Genomic DNA, 17126 nt, shown 5'->3' with positions numbered 1-17126 from the left:
GAGTGTTTATGATGATCGCGTCTTGCTAGATCCTGTTTGTTGCTCAATCGAAGGTGAGTCAAAGATGAGAGCCTCGTTGGTGCAGCGCTATATATGATGTATCGAAGCTCGGTGTTAGTGGAGCTATCGTTGATGACGTAATTCGACAGCCGTGGAGCCATTGAGATATTGACATCAGCTTCCGAGTGGCATTTAGCTCATACACTTGCGTGGAGATAAGCAGAGGGCGAGAGGGCGAGATTACCACGTCAACTAGCCAACACCCTGGGGTATTGAAAATCAGGTCTTGAGTTCATACAAGAAATCTAATGTATTTGTTACAATCCAGTCAGTTCAGGCAAACTGCCATCTAGCATTGACCTGTTTCCTCGCGACCTACAACCTTCAAGTTAGCAATTATGCACAACGATACAAACAGCAATAGATGGCACTTACCAAGGGCGCCACAACAAATGTAGCAACAGCAAGCGCACCCAYAGTCGCTAACATCTGGAACTTGTTAAAGTCCTTGCCCAGAATATCAAAGCTGAAACTTGGGCTGAGTCTCGTCCCGAAAATGTCCAATCCATATGCAAACACCAAACTGGTGCTCTCGATAAGTGCGGGGGTCGTGATGACATTTGTAATGCCCACGACTTCACGCCTGTGGTTGAGGAACCATTTGGGATCAAGATCCAGAGTTGGAGAGTAGCGCATCAGACCTTCCATTTGCTCGTCTTTTGTTGGGTCTCTCCCAATGGGCCTCCTTGGATCGAGGGCGCCATATGGAATGCCAACCAGTGAGTTGGAATCTGCCAACACAGCCAGAAGCTGGCGGGATGTGATGCCTTGTCGAGTTTGCGTGACTGAAAGCCTGTGGATCGTTTCAGGAATCTGGTATGAGCGTAGAAGAACGAATGGTTCAGCAGGAGCTTGCAGACTTGATGTGTTGGAGCTTGCGCTCTGTGGACCACGATCATTGGGGATCAGAGATTCAAACATCTCTCCCATTACGAGATAGTGACCTTTTGGTGCGCTCTCCGCTGTTTCCGCTGTATACGAGTAGGCGAACCAGTTCTCGGACATGATTGATGGGATCGGTGCTTGGAGGTCCACATTGTCGTGGATGTTGGAATACAGAGTCGCTCCAGAGACGGTGTCCAAGACGTAGAAGGAGGCCGAGTTGGTCGCATCGTTGGCTGTCACCAACAAAGCAAGGTTTGGGCTGAGGTACTTGTACAACACCCTGCGGTCGCCGAGCACTTTACCAATGGAGGCCACTGGATCATTGACGGGCCTCGGAACTAGGCTGAGGATGCGCTCTTCTGCTGTTGGAGTGAAGTGCCACACAGCACCTGCGCTACCCGGCTTCACTGCCTCGAGTACGTTGTCGCGTAGAGTGAATGCTATCGCGCCAGTCGGAGTGGATTCATGGTCAACAGGAGATGAGGTCGTCACCAGTGCACCAGTTGATGCATTGATTCTTACTTCAGCAGATTCAATGCCATGCGTAAGTACCAACACGCCTTCCGATGCAGAAGTAAAGGATGGCTTCCAAGTCTTACCCGGCTTCACATCGACAGCTTGGGTGCTCCACAGGATCCTGTTCGGGTTTCCGGCATCCAGCCCTGCAACTCTTCCATTCTTTGCAGCGCAGGCAACGACCTTGTGAAAACCGAATACATCACTAATGAGACCACTGTCGGCCGTTGTGCCAAACAGCCCGTTCTGTATCCGCTGGGGAAGATTCGCGAGGAGCTCTGGAATCCTCTGGATGTCCTGAATGTGTCTCTTCACACGATGGAAGTAGGCAGAGACTGCATTGCTATGAGCCTCAATTTCCAACTCTTGTGCGAAAGCCTGCACCTCTGATGGATCCGCGAATGTGGCCGCAACAATATTTGCGAGGAACTCTGGCCTCTGCCACACTGCACTGCCTTCTCGGAGAAGAACCCAGTCGCCAGTMGATAGCAGAACGGCGGATCTCAAAGCCGACACGCCACTGTCTTTCACCGACACCTCGGACACGGCGTGAATAGGTTCGATGCTCTCGAGATCCGCGGGAACAATTCCAAAGCTGCTGATGGGCCACTTGCCCAGTATGCCATGCGAGATTGAAGATACTGTCAGTACCTCGCTACTGGTGATTCTGGTGAAGAAAACGTTGGCATTGGCAGTGCTCGTCGAAAAAGCACCCTTGCCGGTGACCTTGGGCAGAGAGTATGCCTTTTCGATCTTGTTAGCTGCAAGATTGATGTGGAAAACATCTGCCCAGTGCCCGAGGTTGGTCTCGTAGTGCACCAGGAAGTGTGCGGCTGAATTTGTGTGCTTTGGCGCGTGTAGCCGGATCTTCTCAACAACTTCGTCGMCGCGCTTCTCAATGTCGAACGAAGCCACAGCCTTGGAGCCAACAATGTTCACTTTCAGCACGGTGTGCGCGGCGTCTGTCCAAGCAATTATGGGAGAGGCAGAATTGGCACCAACCGACACGATGGTATCGGCGGATGCAAGCTCACTATCAGAACTGAGCGTGTATTCGTCATTCTTCCGTCCCGAGACAGGATCCAGGGCAATGACTTTGATCTTGATGTAGCCAAGCATAGTCTTGTGAAGTAGTATGGCAAAGACCTCCGTGGAGGATGCGGAGACTTGGTAGGGTATGTCTCCGCTGTCCAGACTGTGCGYCCATTTTACAGCGCCTGTAATTGCGTCCAAACGCTGCACGGCGGGACGATGCCCGCTGGTCAGTACAATGGCATCCTTTGCTCCAACCGATGTAGATCCATCAGCCAACTCCAGAATCTCCAGATCCTCGACGCGTCCAGAAACATTGCTGATCCAAGCCAACCTTCCGTCCGCAGCGCCGTATGCCGATACTGCGCCACCAATGCCTCCAATGACAACATCGTCGCTGGCCCGCAGGAAACTCGCGTTTGATGATGAATGTGGGCTTGATAGCAGTTGCTGCCGCCACACTATTGAACCATCACGAGGTAGCAGAGCTCCCAGAACGCCTTCCTCGGAGAGCGTGTAAATGAGAGATGCTCTAGAGCTGGGGTCCGGCTGATGGAAAAATGTAGTGTCTTCTTGTGGTAAACCCACGAGCGCGAAGTGATAATCGGTGCTCCACGCTTCATCTGCAAACACCGCACTTGTCGCTCTGAGAAGGAGCGCGACGGCTCCTAGAAGCGGAATTTGCATTGCTATTGGTGGCCTTGCTGGATGCTCATCAGATGGTCGGCAACAACGTAACGTCTAGAGTCAAGATTCAGGATGCAGGGAGGGGAAGAAAGTCGTGGGACGCTGACTGGACACGGAGTCCGATTCAAACTCCTTTCCCATTCCATCCCATCTTCCACCGTTCCATGCAACCGCATCGTTACAGTGCAGTCCCCGCTGTTTCCTGTCCTTCAACCGGAGGAGGAGGCACCCAACCGTGATGTACTGCCCGATGGACTAGCCGAACAACATCACCATTACTTTATTCTTCATCACCCTCGTCACCGTCCATCTCATTGACAATGTCTCGCCATCATCACACGGGCCAGCCGTTCGAGCCCCGACACTTTCAGCTCTGACGTATGAAGGTGGAAGGACAACGGCGTACTCCGTATCAGATTGGAGATCTACATGTATCAGATCTCCTATAACAATCGCTGTGCGCGCTCATGACATACCCTCCGTACCGAGTCAGATGCTTTACTCTAGCCGCCCATCATTTGTCAAGTGTCTGGACTGCTCATCGATGGTGGAACCCCAGTACGGTATCGCACCGCACACGCGAGCCACCCGCGGCCTAAAGATATCATGCTGCGTCTAACAGCCCATGTGCATGCATGTCTCGCCGCGTGGAACGAGGCCGGTGGTAGCTTGCAGTCTTGCAGGCGTTAGGAAAAGGCTAGAGGACCCAACGACGGCATGGAACGGAAGGGCTGGGTGGGAAAGGCGAGGGAGGGCATTGGAGCAGCGTGAATGGCGGGTCAGATGCCAATTGCGAGGCATGGCGCATTCCGATAGGCTGCCCGTGTCCACTGCACGCGAGTCGCGGGAAAAAGTGTATCGCTTCCTGATCTAGCGCGCGTTTTGGCGGACAGCTTACGGATTTTCTCTGTGGTTCGCGGTCGACAAACCTCGCTCCAAGCTTAATATGTAGATTGTACGGCCGCCGCTGCTAGGGGATGCGCCCTCCGACCACCTCCACCTCCATTTGGTCTACTGCAGTAGGTTGGCTGTGACAGACTTTACTCCCTCCCTCACATCCCGTTCCAATCTGTCGCCCTCGCATCCATCCTCACCCTCACCCCCTCAATTCACCTTGCTGTCGCGTATCACCCATTCCGATTCCGCGCCTGTGACTGCGACCGCTTGTCACGTTCTGGACCGGTCAACAGCACCTTGCSAATTGAGCGACATGTCCTGCACGTTTTTCTGAATGGAACAGCTCGTGCGACCAGCGTCCGCTCACCTCACCTGTGCCTTGCCGGAATCTACAGCAACGGCAGCCTTGCAAGCCTGCAAAGGCGCGTGAGGAATCCACGGCATCGAACAAGACGCTGAATCGATCACGCAACAGCTCTCTTCCCCCCACAAGCAAGCATGTCTCGAGTTGGGCACCAAAGAGAATACCACATCGCAGTCCTCGGATCTGGCGGCGTGGGAAAGAGCTGTCTTACGAGTAGGCGATATTTCCTCTCCATTGAGGAAAACCAGCTCACCGGAAATAGTGCAATTCGTTCAGGGAGTCTTTGTGGAGCGCTACGACCCCACCATTGAGGATTCATATCGCAAGAGTATCGACGTTGACGTATGGCTGGCTGCCCCGGTAGAGCGGAGGTCACCAGAGCTAACTTTCCTCCAGGGTAGACAAGTCGTCCTCGAGATTATGGATACAGCAGGAACAGAACAGTTTAGTGAGTCTAGCCCACTTCCTCCTTGCTGGACCGTGCTAATCAGATCCCAGCTGCGATGAGGTACGCACGGCCGTAACACATCTCCCACATACATTGCGTTGTTGGCTGATGGCAACGAACAGGGACATGTACATGCGACTCGGCCAAGGCTTCCTCCTCGTCTTCAGCATTACCTCGTCATCCTCTCTCCGCGAATTGATCGAACTCCGCGACCAGATCGTTCGAACGAAAGGCGACCCGAACTTCCCCATGGTCCTCGTAGGGAACAAGTCTGATTTGGAGGAAGATCGGGTGATATCAAGATCGAAAGCGTTCCAGCTGTCGCAGAGTTGGGGCAACATCCCATACTACGAAACCAGTGCGAGAAAGGCAACGAATATCAACGAGGTCTTCATCGACGTGTGCAGACAGATCATACGCAAAGATCTCATTGCGAGACAGCGGCCGGACCAGGGAGGCCGAAAGAGACGGAAGCCACGCCACGAAGAAGCTCCGAGGAGTAGAGACAGAGGAGGTGGAGGTCTTCGATGTGCCATACTCTGAAATGGTAGCGAGTGTTAGGCTCTGTGAATATGCCAGATGCACTGCAGGCATCTGAGAAACGACTGTCAGATGTACAATTGAAGCAATGCTCGGAAGCAAGCGTATGAGCGGTTATTGTAAGATGATGAAGCGATCATCGAGAAGGGCAAAGTCATGAAAAGATCGAGAAGCACTCATCAACATGTTCACGGCAGAAAGATAACGAAACGAAGCGTCGGTCACGGCCTGATGGTAGATTCAGTTCCCGTCAGAGGTGAAAGTTCTCGGCGCAGGAATCGAAAGTACGAAGAAGCAGCGAAGGCGACGATTAAGAATCACATCACATCCCACTCAGCATTTCCAATCTTTACCTATGAACCGGTGAATTTGGCCACCACAGCCTTGACAGTAGCGTCAAAGTCTTCCTCCTCAAGCCCCAGATCCTCCATGGCAAAATCCTCTCTCAACGTCCAATTAGCATCCACAGCTCCCAAAAACCACACCAAATTCTCATTCGCCTCCTTATCCCCCTCATCAGCTTTCCTCTTCTCCTCAACCCTATACTTCTCCGACTCAAACACCTTTCTCGTCCACTTCGTCCCTGTAGCCCTTTCAAACGACTCCACCATTTGATTCTGCGAAATCAAAAAACTTTGAATATAAATCATGCGGTTCTTGGTAATATCCTCCCCACGTGAAAGAATCCTGGCGGTGGCTTCTCCGATTTGGGAAAGTGTGCTTGCGGACCATTGAGCTTCGCCGTCGTCGAGGATGTCGATGGTGTGGGCTGGGAGGTTGACGTGGAGGAAATCGAGGGACCAGTCGAAGAAGTGGCCGCAGACTAGACTTGTCCAGGTGAAGGTGGGGTTTTGTTGGGAGAGTTTGATGAGGTGTTCTCGCACAAAGGTTTTTTGTTTATAGCTGATTCGTTGGGAGGGTTGGTTAGTGAGGGAGGGAGTAGAGGTCAGGATGAGAGTAAGAGTGATTTGTGGATGGTCATTTGCTCGTCTGTTATGAGGGTACTTACAGAGGCACCAATTCCTGCGTTAAAGGCTGTGATGAAAGACTACATATCAGCTACTTTCGATTCATGAGTGATGTTGCGAGATGGAGTACCATACCGAAGAAGAATCAACCGAGCCAAAATCAGCGGGGATCCTGAAAAGCATCACTCATATCAGCAGCTATCGATACCCCAATCTCAAATGCCTATGCGCTACTCCTCCAGGCAGCCGATTGTCCCAGACACCTACAATCTCGTGACTCCAGCTTGCACACACGCATCCGCGAAGCGGATCTGAAGATCTGTATCTTCGCTCCGAATAGCAATAATAGCAGCGTCGTGGCCTTGTAGAGGCCCCACAAGATCTTTGACGGCGAAGCCATCAGGCACAGTCACTTGTTTGGGGTATTTCTTGCCCGACTTGGAGGATTGGCGCTTTAGTACCGTGACATCAAAACCATGTGAGGTGAGTGCCGCCAGAATGGACGGCCCTAGGTTGCCCTCCGCTCCAAGCAGGGCAACTTTCTGAATTGTCATTTCTGCGTCTCTTCTCTAATGTTGAAAGATCAGGCTTTGAAATATAGTCTTTCAATTTGTAAACTTCGAGAGATAGTATGTATTGACGAGGTGTTGGTTATATAGATATCTTCCTGCTCGAGGATGGAGGAGTCATTGGGTGTGCCAAGGCCGAAGATCTTTGCCCTCGAGTCTCGACGAACTATTCAACAACATCAAAGCAGTTGAATCTCTTCAGTTGGAACACTTTCGTCCCGCCAAAGTTCCCCGTCCTGCGTTGCGTTAGCTCTATTCACCAGAAGTCGCCTTGTAGCTACAACATACCATTATATCCAACACGAATGATTCGCAGAGCAGATAGTACTCCCTCGACAGAGGTCCATTGTTAATGGTCGGGCGAACTATCACGGGAACAGGGGCGCCTTGCACAACAACTATACTATCTCCCCACGCGACCCCAGCCTGAGCTAGTCCAAACGAGCCCTTTTCCGTGATGAAAAAGACCCGGCCTCGCAGGAAGCTCGCAATCGAGCTATAGAAGCGCTCGTAGTCTTGATTCAACCGGCCACATGTCGGGGACTCTTCCAGGTCTGAGATTCGAAGAAATTCAAGAAGTGCTTCGTACACTTTGGACGCCCCATCAGCATCCAATTTTCTGCCTTGATCCTGTTCGACAGTAACCACGCGAGCAACCGCTGCAGTTTGGTCAGCATATCGACTCGGACGGCTGCGATGCATGTGCAAGAGTGACATGGACTGAAACAGCCAAGTTCTGAGACTCTCTGATAGAGCGTGTGGACTGCTCGACGACAGCTCTAGTGGCTCCGGTCCTGCACCCAAAACGCGATCGAACATCTTCACTGTCAAAGGCAGTAGAAATAAAGTGTCTCCCTTGACCTGATCCTCGACTGTAGGTGAGACTTCCTTTATTTCGGACCCTCCCGCACCGTAGCAGTCCGAGTTTAGCCATAGAGGACGGGTCTTCCAAGCTACGCTCCAATCCGGTATCCATGAGGGGAGATCCAGTGATTGAGACAGACGTCCCGCAGAATAGATGAACTCCATCTGTCTTCGAGCTAGCTTGACCTCATCGCAGCTGAACTCCGTAATGGCATACGCAATTCGTTGGAGGTACTGTGCAGCAAACAGCTTGTAAAGGGTCTCGATCTCCAACGCGTAGTCGGGCTTATTCCATAGTCTACACAAATGATGGAACGCAAAGAGCTTATCGCGATGATCACTCGCTTCGCAGTCTTTCGCCATCCGTAAAATGTATGGAACCATGGAGTCTTCGCTTGCATAATCTTTGACGGCTTGCCTGGTGCCTTGCTCTGTAATGGATCTCAGTTCCTGCATGAAGCCAATGTACTGAGCTGCCGTTTTGGAACCCAGAGCATGATGTGCGCTGAGATGTCGCACAGAATCGACAACTTTGACGAGTTTGATAAAGTCTTCCCAGGGCGCTGTCGCTTTGCCGCAAGTGATCATGATTTCTCTGGCACAAACAACTTCTTGGATCACCTGGGGTAGATGGCGGAGATTAGCTAGGTCATCAAACTTGGACATCCCTCTGAATGAAAACAAGCTCCATCTCTATCGCGAGTGATACACTGCTGCTTGGCCCCTTTCCAAGTCCCAGACATACCTTTGGGCAACTTGAGCAAAGGATAATACTCAATGAGACCATGAGATCTCACTGTGTGGACTCAAGTTTTCTCTCTGCTGGAGCAACTCACTGGGATGCGAGTTGGTCGATGTGTGAAATGATGCTTACCCATAGTCTCCTCCACCAAGGTCTCGCGAGGAGGGCGATGAAAGCAGGCCATGCGCCCTGCCCATAAATCTCACATTCGGGCGGCGTCTTACGAGAGTCCGTCAACTCGCTTGGGTTTTCGAATAAGGAACTCCAGTAACGTTTGATCCTTCGGGGCAGTTCCATCGCTGCATTCGATCCAGAAGTCTCTTCTCCAAGCCAAACTATCACGCCCGTCGCAGCACGGTAGATATGGCCCATCTTACTCACTTGCTCGTTGCGGTCTATGATGTTGCTCTGATCAACGCAAACCTGGTCAATCCATAGGCGAACATCCGAGTTCCGCGGACGAGCATTTCGTAACGCGGCGAAGAGGTTCGCAGTGACTTTCAGGGGCCTTTCATCGCACCAGATGGTATGCTCGGCAGCGGAGCTGTTCCAGCAGTATGACAGCGCTACAAACTTGACAGAGGTATCTCTCAGTGGAACCTCGGAAAGACTGCATCGGATGGGATCGTGATATTCTGCGGGATGAACAGTCACGATGCGATACGACCCAAAATTAGTAATCTCCGCTTGAGGACGGTAGTAGAAGTCCGTAGAGAGCGTGCTCCAGCTGAAGGATCGAACGGCCGACGACGACGACGAAGCCATGGATCAAAAAGCTCTGTGGCGCGGACAGCCGACGTCTCCTGATGCTGGCCTGGCCTGGCCTGGCCTGGCCTGGCCGAGCAGCGTTTTTCAGCCGACGACCGCCGACTCCCCGACACAGAGACGCAGGCGGCTGGGATTACTGCTGTGTCGTGCGAAGCAAGTTCTACCGCCAGGGTGTGAGCACAACCTGTGCTGAATGCGCGAGGAAAGCCGTGGGGCCCAACACGGATTGAGCTGGCCTTGTTGGTCTCGTACCAACAAGGCAATGCTCAGCAGTAGGGCGGCCCATACAGACGTGAAGGCGGACGTGAGAACCGATGGGACGGGTGGTGTTTAGGCTGATGTGTTCTCACCAATTCAACRAACATGCTTTAGGACTGCTTCTCCCAGCAAATTCCGTTCCAATGCACGGTGGTAAGCAATTTCGACAGCACTAAGGTAGGCTGTAAGCATGAGTCTTCTGACAACAATTCTCACAACAAAGAGGGCGGATAATGAAAATATCGGCGATGTTGCTGAGCAATGCCTCACCGTGTTCGTCTCGGAAACGGCGGGTTTGCCTTGGAACGTCATTTGTTTGCAAGGGTCCATTGAGTTGCACAGTTTTGTGCCCCTCAACCAGCTCAGATCATCCTCTCGCAAAAATATTAAGTTGCTTCAACAACATAACACGACCTTCACCACACAGYGACATCCAATCCTACGACGACAACAACAATCATGTCTTCCTCTCTCGACCAGCTCAAGGCCACCGGCACCGTGAGTCTACCGCTTTTTCATGCTTGCCTCAGCCAGTCATATCGACATGGAGGAAGTACCGAACTTGGCTGACAGACCGCTTCCACAGACCGTTGTCAGTGACTCTGGAGACTTTGCCACCATTGGCAAGTACAAGCCACAGGATGCCACCACCAACCCATCGTTGATCCTCGCCGCCTCCAAGAAGCCCGAGTACGAGAAGCTCATCGACGAGGCCGTTGCCTACGGCAAGAAGCACGGAAAGAGCACAGACGAGCAGGTGGATGCCTCTCTCGACTACCTCCTTGTCCTTTTMGGCAAGGAGATCCTGAACGTTGTTCCTGGCAAGGTCTCGACTGAGGTCGATGCGAGATTCTCCTTTGACAAGAAAGCGTCCATCGACAAGGCCCTGCACATCATCGAGGTAAGCTGCAGAAATGAGGATAGCATCACACGGACAAAACTGACCAGTCCCCACAGCTGTACAAGGAGATTGGCATTGACAAGTCCCGCGTCTTGATCAAGCTCGCTTCCACCTGGGAGGGTATCCAGGCTGCCTACGAGCTCCAGAGCAAGCACGGCATTAACTGCAACTTGACCCTCATGTTCTCCCTCACACAGGCCATTGCCGCCGCCGAGGCTGGTGCTTTCCTGATCTCGCCTTTCGTCGGCCGTATCCTCGACTGGTACAAGGCCAACACCAAGACCGAGTACACCGCAGAGAACGACCCGGGTGTCAAGTCTGTCCAGCAAATCTTCAACTACTACAAGAAGTTCGGCTACAAGACCATTGTCATGGGCGCCTCTTTCCGCAACATTGGCGAGATCACCGAGCTTGCTGGCTGCGACTACCTCACCATTGCACCAAACCTCCTCGAGCAGCTGTTGAACAGCCAAGATGCCGTTCCACAGAAGCTCAAGGCGGAGGGTGCCTCATCTCTTGACATTGAGAAGAAGTCCTACCTCCACGACGAGGCCGAGTTCCGCTTCCAGTTCAACGAGGATACCATGGCCGTACACAAGCTGTCGGAGGGTATCAGCAAGTTCGCTGCCGACGCTGTCACCCTCAAGGACATCATCAAGCAGAAGATTGGTGCTTAAATCTGTTCTTTGCAAGCGAAATGATGTTTGTCGCGATCGGTGGTCTAACCAGGCGCCAAAATGAATTCCATAGAGCAATGTGAATGACGAAATGCTTCATGTCCCACTTGTATTGTTGTCATCGTTGCCATTGACCGTGTACTCCATGACATAGCCTTTTATCTGCCCGAGATTGTCTTGCCTCTCCGTTCTCGCAGCCGAATTGCAATGCCCCGCAAGGTGGGGCAACGGATGATGAGCTCTTCGCCCGCYTTTTCGATTCGATTCCATTGCTGTTTCCACGATCTCACGTTTTCGCAGCATCCAACAAGACACCATCAGTTCGACAACAACTACACCACCTCAAATCACACCACCAAGAAGACAAGATCACCGCCAATATGGTCAAAGCAGGTACGTGCCGTGGCGTCGAAGCCCGACCAGTAAGAAGTTGTGGAGCTGGCCGATCAAGCAAGAATGAGCACGTTTCGTGACCTTGATGGAGGCGTACCTCCAGGTCATCGAATGAGACGTCGTCTACTACCTACATGGCTGTGCAGGCATGTGCCGGGATATTTTCCATTGCACGACCTTGATGGCCAGGCCACACCACACGTTGAAGCGTTGCTCTGATCTCGGACCATGAAGCTAACAATGCCATGCAGTCGCTGTTCTCCGTGGAGACTCCAACGTCAAGGGCACCGTGACCTTTGAGCAGGCATCTGAGGGTGCCGAGACCACCATCTCATGGGACATTACCGGCAACGACCCCAACGCTGAGCGTGGTATGCACGTGCATGCGTTCGGTSACAACACCAACGGTTGCACCAGCGCTGGACCACACTGTGAGCCTTTTGGACGGAAAAGACGGTTGGAGTACCACGCTGACGACTCATCCCATAGTCAACCCACACGGCAAGACCCACGGTGCACCCTCTGACACTGAGCGCCACGTTGGCGACCTCGGCAACTTCAAGACCGACGGCCAGGGCAATGGCAAGGGCTCCGTCACTGACAAGCATGTCAAGCTGATCGGCCCAGAGAGCGTCCTTGGTCGCACTGTCGTTGTTCACAGCGGCACTGACGACCTCGGCCAAGGTGGTAACGAGGAGAGCAAGAAGACCGGCAACGCCGGTACTCGCCCAGCTTGCGGTGTGATTGGTATCGCCGCATAGATTCTCTGCGGAAGAATGATATGATGACCGATATGAGGACGACAATGCCGAGGCGTGTATAGCAGAAGCTTCCGTATAAAGGCGAATTCTCAACACAACCCAATTCTGTGCAGCGTATCTCAGTCTACGTCTGGCTTCCTAGCTCTTGAACGTTGTGGATCCCTATGGACTGCTCGAGGCTGTGTTGTAGTGCAAATTGATGCAATTGTTTTGACGCGTTCGAGGTCGAGTCGACGAGGATGCTCCTAGGCTGTGCTGGTCTCGCGGATCGTGAATTGATAGCCGTAACAGTGGAAGAGTCTCAGAGGGTGGTCCATCGTCACTGTCACGTCATCCAAGGTCTGTCTCTTGCTCCAATCCAACAGATTCCATGTCATTCCGGAGTTCTCGATCGAACAAGYGATCCAAGAGGTCAAGACCGATCCTGTGGAGCTCTCATCGATATGCTTGGCCAACGGACCGAGTTCCGTCTTGACACCACCTTACCCTTGCACGCCTCGCCAGCTCCTCCTCTCTTTGACACTTCTCCTGCTTCCCAATAAATACGATGCCTTGTGTCGTCAAGATACTTGACACCCGAACAAGCCAAATGAATCAAGCAGAAGATGTATCACAGGTACTTTGCGGTTTTAATCACGATCCTTCTGCGACGCGTACCGCACCCCAGGAGTCAAGACGGCCCTATCCCGGCGATGAACGGACGCGCCATCCAGCAGGTGATTCTTTGCCACCGCAATGATGCCAACCTTTGTCGGGTAGTGGAGGGTGCCGAGGACAGCGGAGGATTCCCAACACGTTTAACCATCTCCAATGCTTAAATCAGGATCGCTCTGCCTTGTCTCCTTAGCTGAAGGGGGAAAGGGACCCCTATCGCGAGGCCGGCACGGGCTAATCTAGACCATTGAAACAAATCTGCGCCGAGCACGGAATAGTGGACGACTTTCTTCATCAACTTCCCCGTTCGAATTCCATGCGGCTTTTGCTAGCTAGCACTCTCCGCGGTTCTCCACTGCACTAGATGGCACGGTAGGTGGACCTTGTGGATCTGCACATGCAATTCTTTGCCTCAAGTTATCCTTTTCCCGCTTTTGGGCATCGGTCTGGGCTGGGCAGCATGGTCACGCGCAAGCTTGGGACGATCCACGGACTCCGAGGATAGGCAGCATATCAATTTCGCGGATTGGGATTTGGGCAAGTTTTCTTTTCACTTCTCGTCTTTCCATTCCTTAAGGCTGTTCCACTTTCTTGATACACTGTTTCCGCATTGGATTGCGGTTCTCATAGCTTATTCTACGCTTCAATCGCGTGGCTTCATTGCGCGAGCGTAATACAGAGGAAACAGACCAGACGCGCCGTCTTGATCAATCTCAAATCAGCGCCATGCCTGCGACTCTATCCGCAGAGGAGATCAGGTTTCTCCCGATGACCCCGGAGGTTGTGCCTTCCAAAGACCCAATGGCGGCAGCAGGCTCCTCGACATTGAAAGCTGAGAACGAGGGACCAGCTGTGCAGGGAGTGGAAGGGGTGAAAGAGGTGAGTCTATGAGCTTCGTAGTTGAGAAGATTCGGGCCCGGAATGCGTATAGTCGCCGCCACAAGGCAATGCGCTGCCTTGAAGCTCGGTCTAATTCGTCTATATCTACTAACGCTCTTCCTACGATAGGTACGCCCTGGAATGCCTAGATTCACCACCAGCAAGGAAAATGTTCTCGCACAGTTCTTCATCGGCAGCATCGATCAAGGCACGACTTCCTCCCGATTTATCATCTTCGACGGAACGGGCCAGCCAGTCGCCAGTCATCAACACGAATTCACGCAGCATTACCCCGAGTCCGGTTGGCACGAACATGATCCGAGCGAGCTTGTTGCATCTGTGGAAGTCTGCGTGAAGAAGGCCACCAAGGTATTCGAAGAGCTGGGTCATGATTTGGAAGATCTTCGCGCGATCGGCATCACCAACCAAAGAGAAACAGCGCTTGTTTGGGATGTGGAGACTGGTGAGCCTCTGCATAATGCTATTGTAAGTTGAATAAAGAGATGAAACATGGATCATCTCGAGCGTTGCTAATAATCCCATCAGGCATGGCCCGATACTCGCACAAAGGGATTGGTGAGAGATCTGAAAGAAAAGGAGAAAGCGATGGGACTGGACATTTCCAAATTGACAGGAATGCCATTGTCCACATACCCATCCGCCGTCAAGCTTGTATGGTTGCTACAACACGTACCAAAGGTCAAGGAGGCATACGATGCTGGAAAGCTGGCATTCGGTACGGTTGATACCTGGTTGCTCTACAACCTCAACGGAAAGAACCGCGACTACTTTGTCACCGACAGCACGAACGCGTCGAGAACAATGTTCATGAATTTGCACACAGTCACATACGACAGGCAGTTGCTGGAGTTCTTCGACCTAGACATGGATAAACTGCATCTGCCGAGGATCGTGCCTTCATCGGATGGAGAAGCGTACGGAAAGATGGCGTCCGGTGCTCTTGAAGGCAAGCGTATAGCGGGATGTCTGGGTGATCAGTCGGCAGCGCTGGTCGGTCAGCAAGGTTCGTGAAGGGTGGTTGAAGGTTGACAGGATTTTGCTGACCCAGACAGGTTTCACTCCTGGCTGTGCGAAGAATACATACGGCACTGGTTGCTTCCTTCTCTACAATGTGGGAGAGAAGCCCGTTATATCCGAGCACGGCCTGCTCGCGACCATAGCGTACGACTTTGGTGGACACAGAAAGCCCGTGTATGCCTTGGAAGGAAGCATAGCTGTTGCAGGAAGTGGTAAGCATTACATTTTCCTGTATAGACGGGAAGCATGAAAGCCTGCTAACCTCGTGCAGGTGTAAAGTTCTTGATGAACAACATGGGATTCATCACGCATTCTGAAAAGATCTCAGAGCTTGCAGCCACGGTGGAAGACAACGGTGGCTGTGTTTTTGTCACAGCATTCTCCGGTCTCTTCGCACCCTACTGGATAGACGATGCCAAGGTCAGTTACGCAGTGTTTTGAACTCTCCGTGACAATGCTGATGCATATCACTTTGTAGGGTACCATCTTTGGCATTACACAGCATACCCAGCGAGGTAAGTCTTTGAGAGTTAAAGACACCCAGCAAATCACTGACATGATGTTCAACAGGCCACATTGCCCGCGCTACTCTCGAGGTAATTCTGACCCTACTCTAGATCATACCTACAGAATACTAACCATTCTTCAGGCGACCTGCTTCCAAACCAAAGCCATCTTAGACGCGATGCATAAAGATTCCGGCCACAAGCTCTCAGATCTGGCCGTAGATGGCGGCATGTCCAGCTCCAACCTCTGCATGCAGACGCAAGCGAACATTATCGGAATCCCAGTCGATCGCCCTGCTATGCGCGAAACCACGGCGCTGGGAGCCGCCATTGCGGCAGGATTTGCCGTCGGCATTTGGAAGGAGTTTGCGGAACTCAAGGCCATCAATCAGAAAGATCGAAGCCGATTCGAGCCCGATATTGGGCCCGAGCAGTCTGCTAAGATGTTTAAGAAATGGCGTCGCGCGGTGGAAATGTGTAAAGGATGGTGAGTTGTAGATGTGGTGGACTTGCAAATGTTGGATTTTGTGCTGACTTGATTTAATAGGCTTGATCCGGATGATGGCAGCGAAGAATTCGCTGCGTGATGTTTCCTATCTTCGCGCGGGAATGATCGATTCATGATATTTATCTAATGAGCATATAGCAATTTCACAGTCACGACTCGATGACCCTCCATTGTTTTTTCGGACTTCTTTCCTACCTATTGACCCTACATGGATCACTTTCAGCCCATTATGACTACTCCATCAGCGTCGTACAATACAGAAACAAGCAATATACCCAACCCTCCAACCTGCCGCCGATCAAACGAACACCGACTTGCTGGAGTACCCGCACCAGCACCAGCACCGGCGGCAGCATCAACTCGACCTTGAGCAACCGTATGTATGCACGGGCAGTAGCGCCCGGCATGGGTCCTACTCGCGGACGACTTCCCGGTCAAGTGACCTGTCGCAAATAAAGTGCTCGAGACGCTTACAGCGAGCTAGCAGGCAAAGATGATACCACTACACTGGATTCCCTTCCTGCTGGGATAGAGGAACCAGAGGACCGAAAGTTGCTTGGATGCACAGCACAGCACAGTACAGTACAGGTGGATCGGAAGACAACCATATCTCGCACAGCAGATTCCGTACCAGATCTTGTTCGTCGGCGATCTTCACCGCTCGAGAATACCATCATCCTTATACGGCATAAGACAGCACAGCGCATGCCGGCTTGTATTTAACACTGCTGTGCGATGTCATGGGTGATTGTAACCCTAATTACATACACATGGGCACCGCCAAAAGAAGAAAACCACCTCACGAGGTATCTATCCTTCCTGCAAGCGCACAAAAGTCACAGAGGTGTGGGGGACATGTAAGACCTTGCACATGTTTGCTCATGGTGGTGATGAAAAAATTCGGAATTCATTTACCTTTGAAGGTTTGTTGGAGGAGAATTTATCATCATGGATGGATATACAAACGACCCGTCGATTGTTATCCGTTACAAAAGCAACAAGTCAAGAAAGAAAACCAGCCCTCCGTGACACAAAAAGGTGGCGTCAAATCACTCTCCCGCCCGGCTTTTCTCCAAATTCAATCAAGGACCCAGACTACCGGCGCTGCCTTTTCCTTGAACGTGATGCGTGGGAAAAATACCATCCTCCAACACACACAGCCTCTCTCTCTCTTACTCACGAGCAAACGACACACACCCCAGCGTGTGGGA

At 52.1% G+C, this 17126-nt stretch overlaps 7 protein-coding genes; 4 read left to right on the top strand and 3 right to left on the bottom strand.

The window, feature by feature from the left end:
• Positions 1 to 333: 333 nt before the first annotated feature.
• Positions 334 to 3180, bottom strand: RCC_10639 (uncharacterized protein; the record flags this gene model as incomplete). XM_023775866.1 has 2 exons in its annotated part: positions 334 to 375; positions 436 to 3180. The coding sequence occupies 2 exons, from the start codon at positions 3178 to 3180 to the stop codon at positions 334 to 336; spliced, it is 2787 nt and encodes a 928-aa protein (XP_023631634.1).
• A 1395-nt stretch (positions 3181 to 4575) lies between these two features.
• Positions 4576 to 5432, top strand: RCC_10638 (related to Ras-related protein Rap-1b; the record flags this gene model as incomplete). XM_023775865.1 has 5 exons in its annotated part: positions 4576 to 4654; positions 4704 to 4783; positions 4838 to 4889; positions 4940 to 4949; positions 5012 to 5432. The coding sequence occupies 5 exons, from the start codon at positions 4576 to 4578 to the stop codon at positions 5430 to 5432; spliced, it is 642 nt and encodes a 213-aa protein (XP_023631633.1).
• A 350-nt stretch (positions 5433 to 5782) lies between these two features.
• On the bottom strand, positions 5783 to 6951 carry RCC_10637 (uncharacterized protein; the record flags this gene model as incomplete). XM_023775864.1 has 4 exons in its annotated part: positions 5783 to 6332; positions 6439 to 6464; positions 6533 to 6569; positions 6665 to 6951. The coding sequence occupies 4 exons, from the start codon at positions 6949 to 6951 to the stop codon at positions 5783 to 5785; spliced, it is 900 nt and encodes a 299-aa protein (XP_023631632.1).
• Positions 6952 to 7145: 194 nt separating this feature from the next.
• RCC_10635 (uncharacterized protein) lies at positions 7146 to 9337 on the bottom strand (the record flags this gene model as incomplete). 2 transcript variants are annotated; one of them, XM_023775862.1, is made up of 3 exons in its annotated part: positions 7146 to 7202; positions 7255 to 8451; positions 8705 to 9337. In XM_023775862.1, the coding sequence occupies 3 exons, from the start codon at positions 9335 to 9337 to the stop codon at positions 7146 to 7148; spliced, it is 1887 nt and encodes a 628-aa protein (XP_023631630.1). The 2 variants fall into 2 exon arrangements, with proteins under 2 accessions (XP_023631630.1, XP_023631631.1); XM_023775863.1 differs by lacking the exon at positions 8705 to 9337 and adding an exon at positions 8576 to 8617.
• A 720-nt stretch (positions 9338 to 10057) lies between these two features.
• On the top strand, positions 10058 to 11176 carry RCC_10634 (probable transaldolase; the record flags this gene model as incomplete). XM_023775861.1 has 3 exons in its annotated part: positions 10058 to 10096; positions 10185 to 10499; positions 10556 to 11176. 3 exons carry the CDS (start codon positions 10058 to 10060, stop codon positions 11174 to 11176), a joined length of 975 nt encoding a protein of 324 aa, XP_023631629.1.
• Positions 11177 to 11556: 380 nt separating this feature from the next.
• RCC_10633 (probable Superoxide dismutase [Cu-Zn]) lies at positions 11557 to 12330 on the top strand (the record flags this gene model as incomplete). XM_023775860.1 has 3 exons in its annotated part: positions 11557 to 11569; positions 11821 to 12000; positions 12059 to 12330. The coding sequence occupies 3 exons, from the start codon at positions 11557 to 11559 to the stop codon at positions 12328 to 12330; spliced, it is 465 nt and encodes a 154-aa protein (XP_023631628.1).
• A 1380-nt stretch (positions 12331 to 13710) lies between these two features.
• On the top strand, positions 13711 to 15994 carry RCC_10632 (probable glycerol kinase (ATP:glycerol 3-phosphotransferase); the record flags this gene model as incomplete). XM_023775859.1 has 9 exons in its annotated part: positions 13711 to 13863; positions 13993 to 14349; positions 14410 to 14887; positions 14937 to 15113; positions 15173 to 15321; positions 15380 to 15416; positions 15472 to 15497; positions 15551 to 15894; positions 15955 to 15994. The coding sequence occupies 9 exons, from the start codon at positions 13711 to 13713 to the stop codon at positions 15992 to 15994; spliced, it is 1761 nt and encodes a 586-aa protein (XP_023631627.1).
• Between the last annotated feature and the right edge of the window lie 1132 nt (positions 15995 to 17126).

Source organism: Ramularia collo-cygni (assembly GCF_900074925.1).
Source record: "Ramularia collo-cygni strain URUG2 genome assembly, contig: RCC_scaffold23, whole genome shotgun sequence".
NCBI classification, from domain to species: domain Eukaryota; kingdom Fungi; phylum Ascomycota; class Dothideomycetes; order Mycosphaerellales; family Mycosphaerellaceae; genus Ramularia; species Ramularia collo-cygni.
Note: the sequence above shows the minus strand (reverse complement) of the source record. Positions and strands in the feature narration are given on the sequence as shown.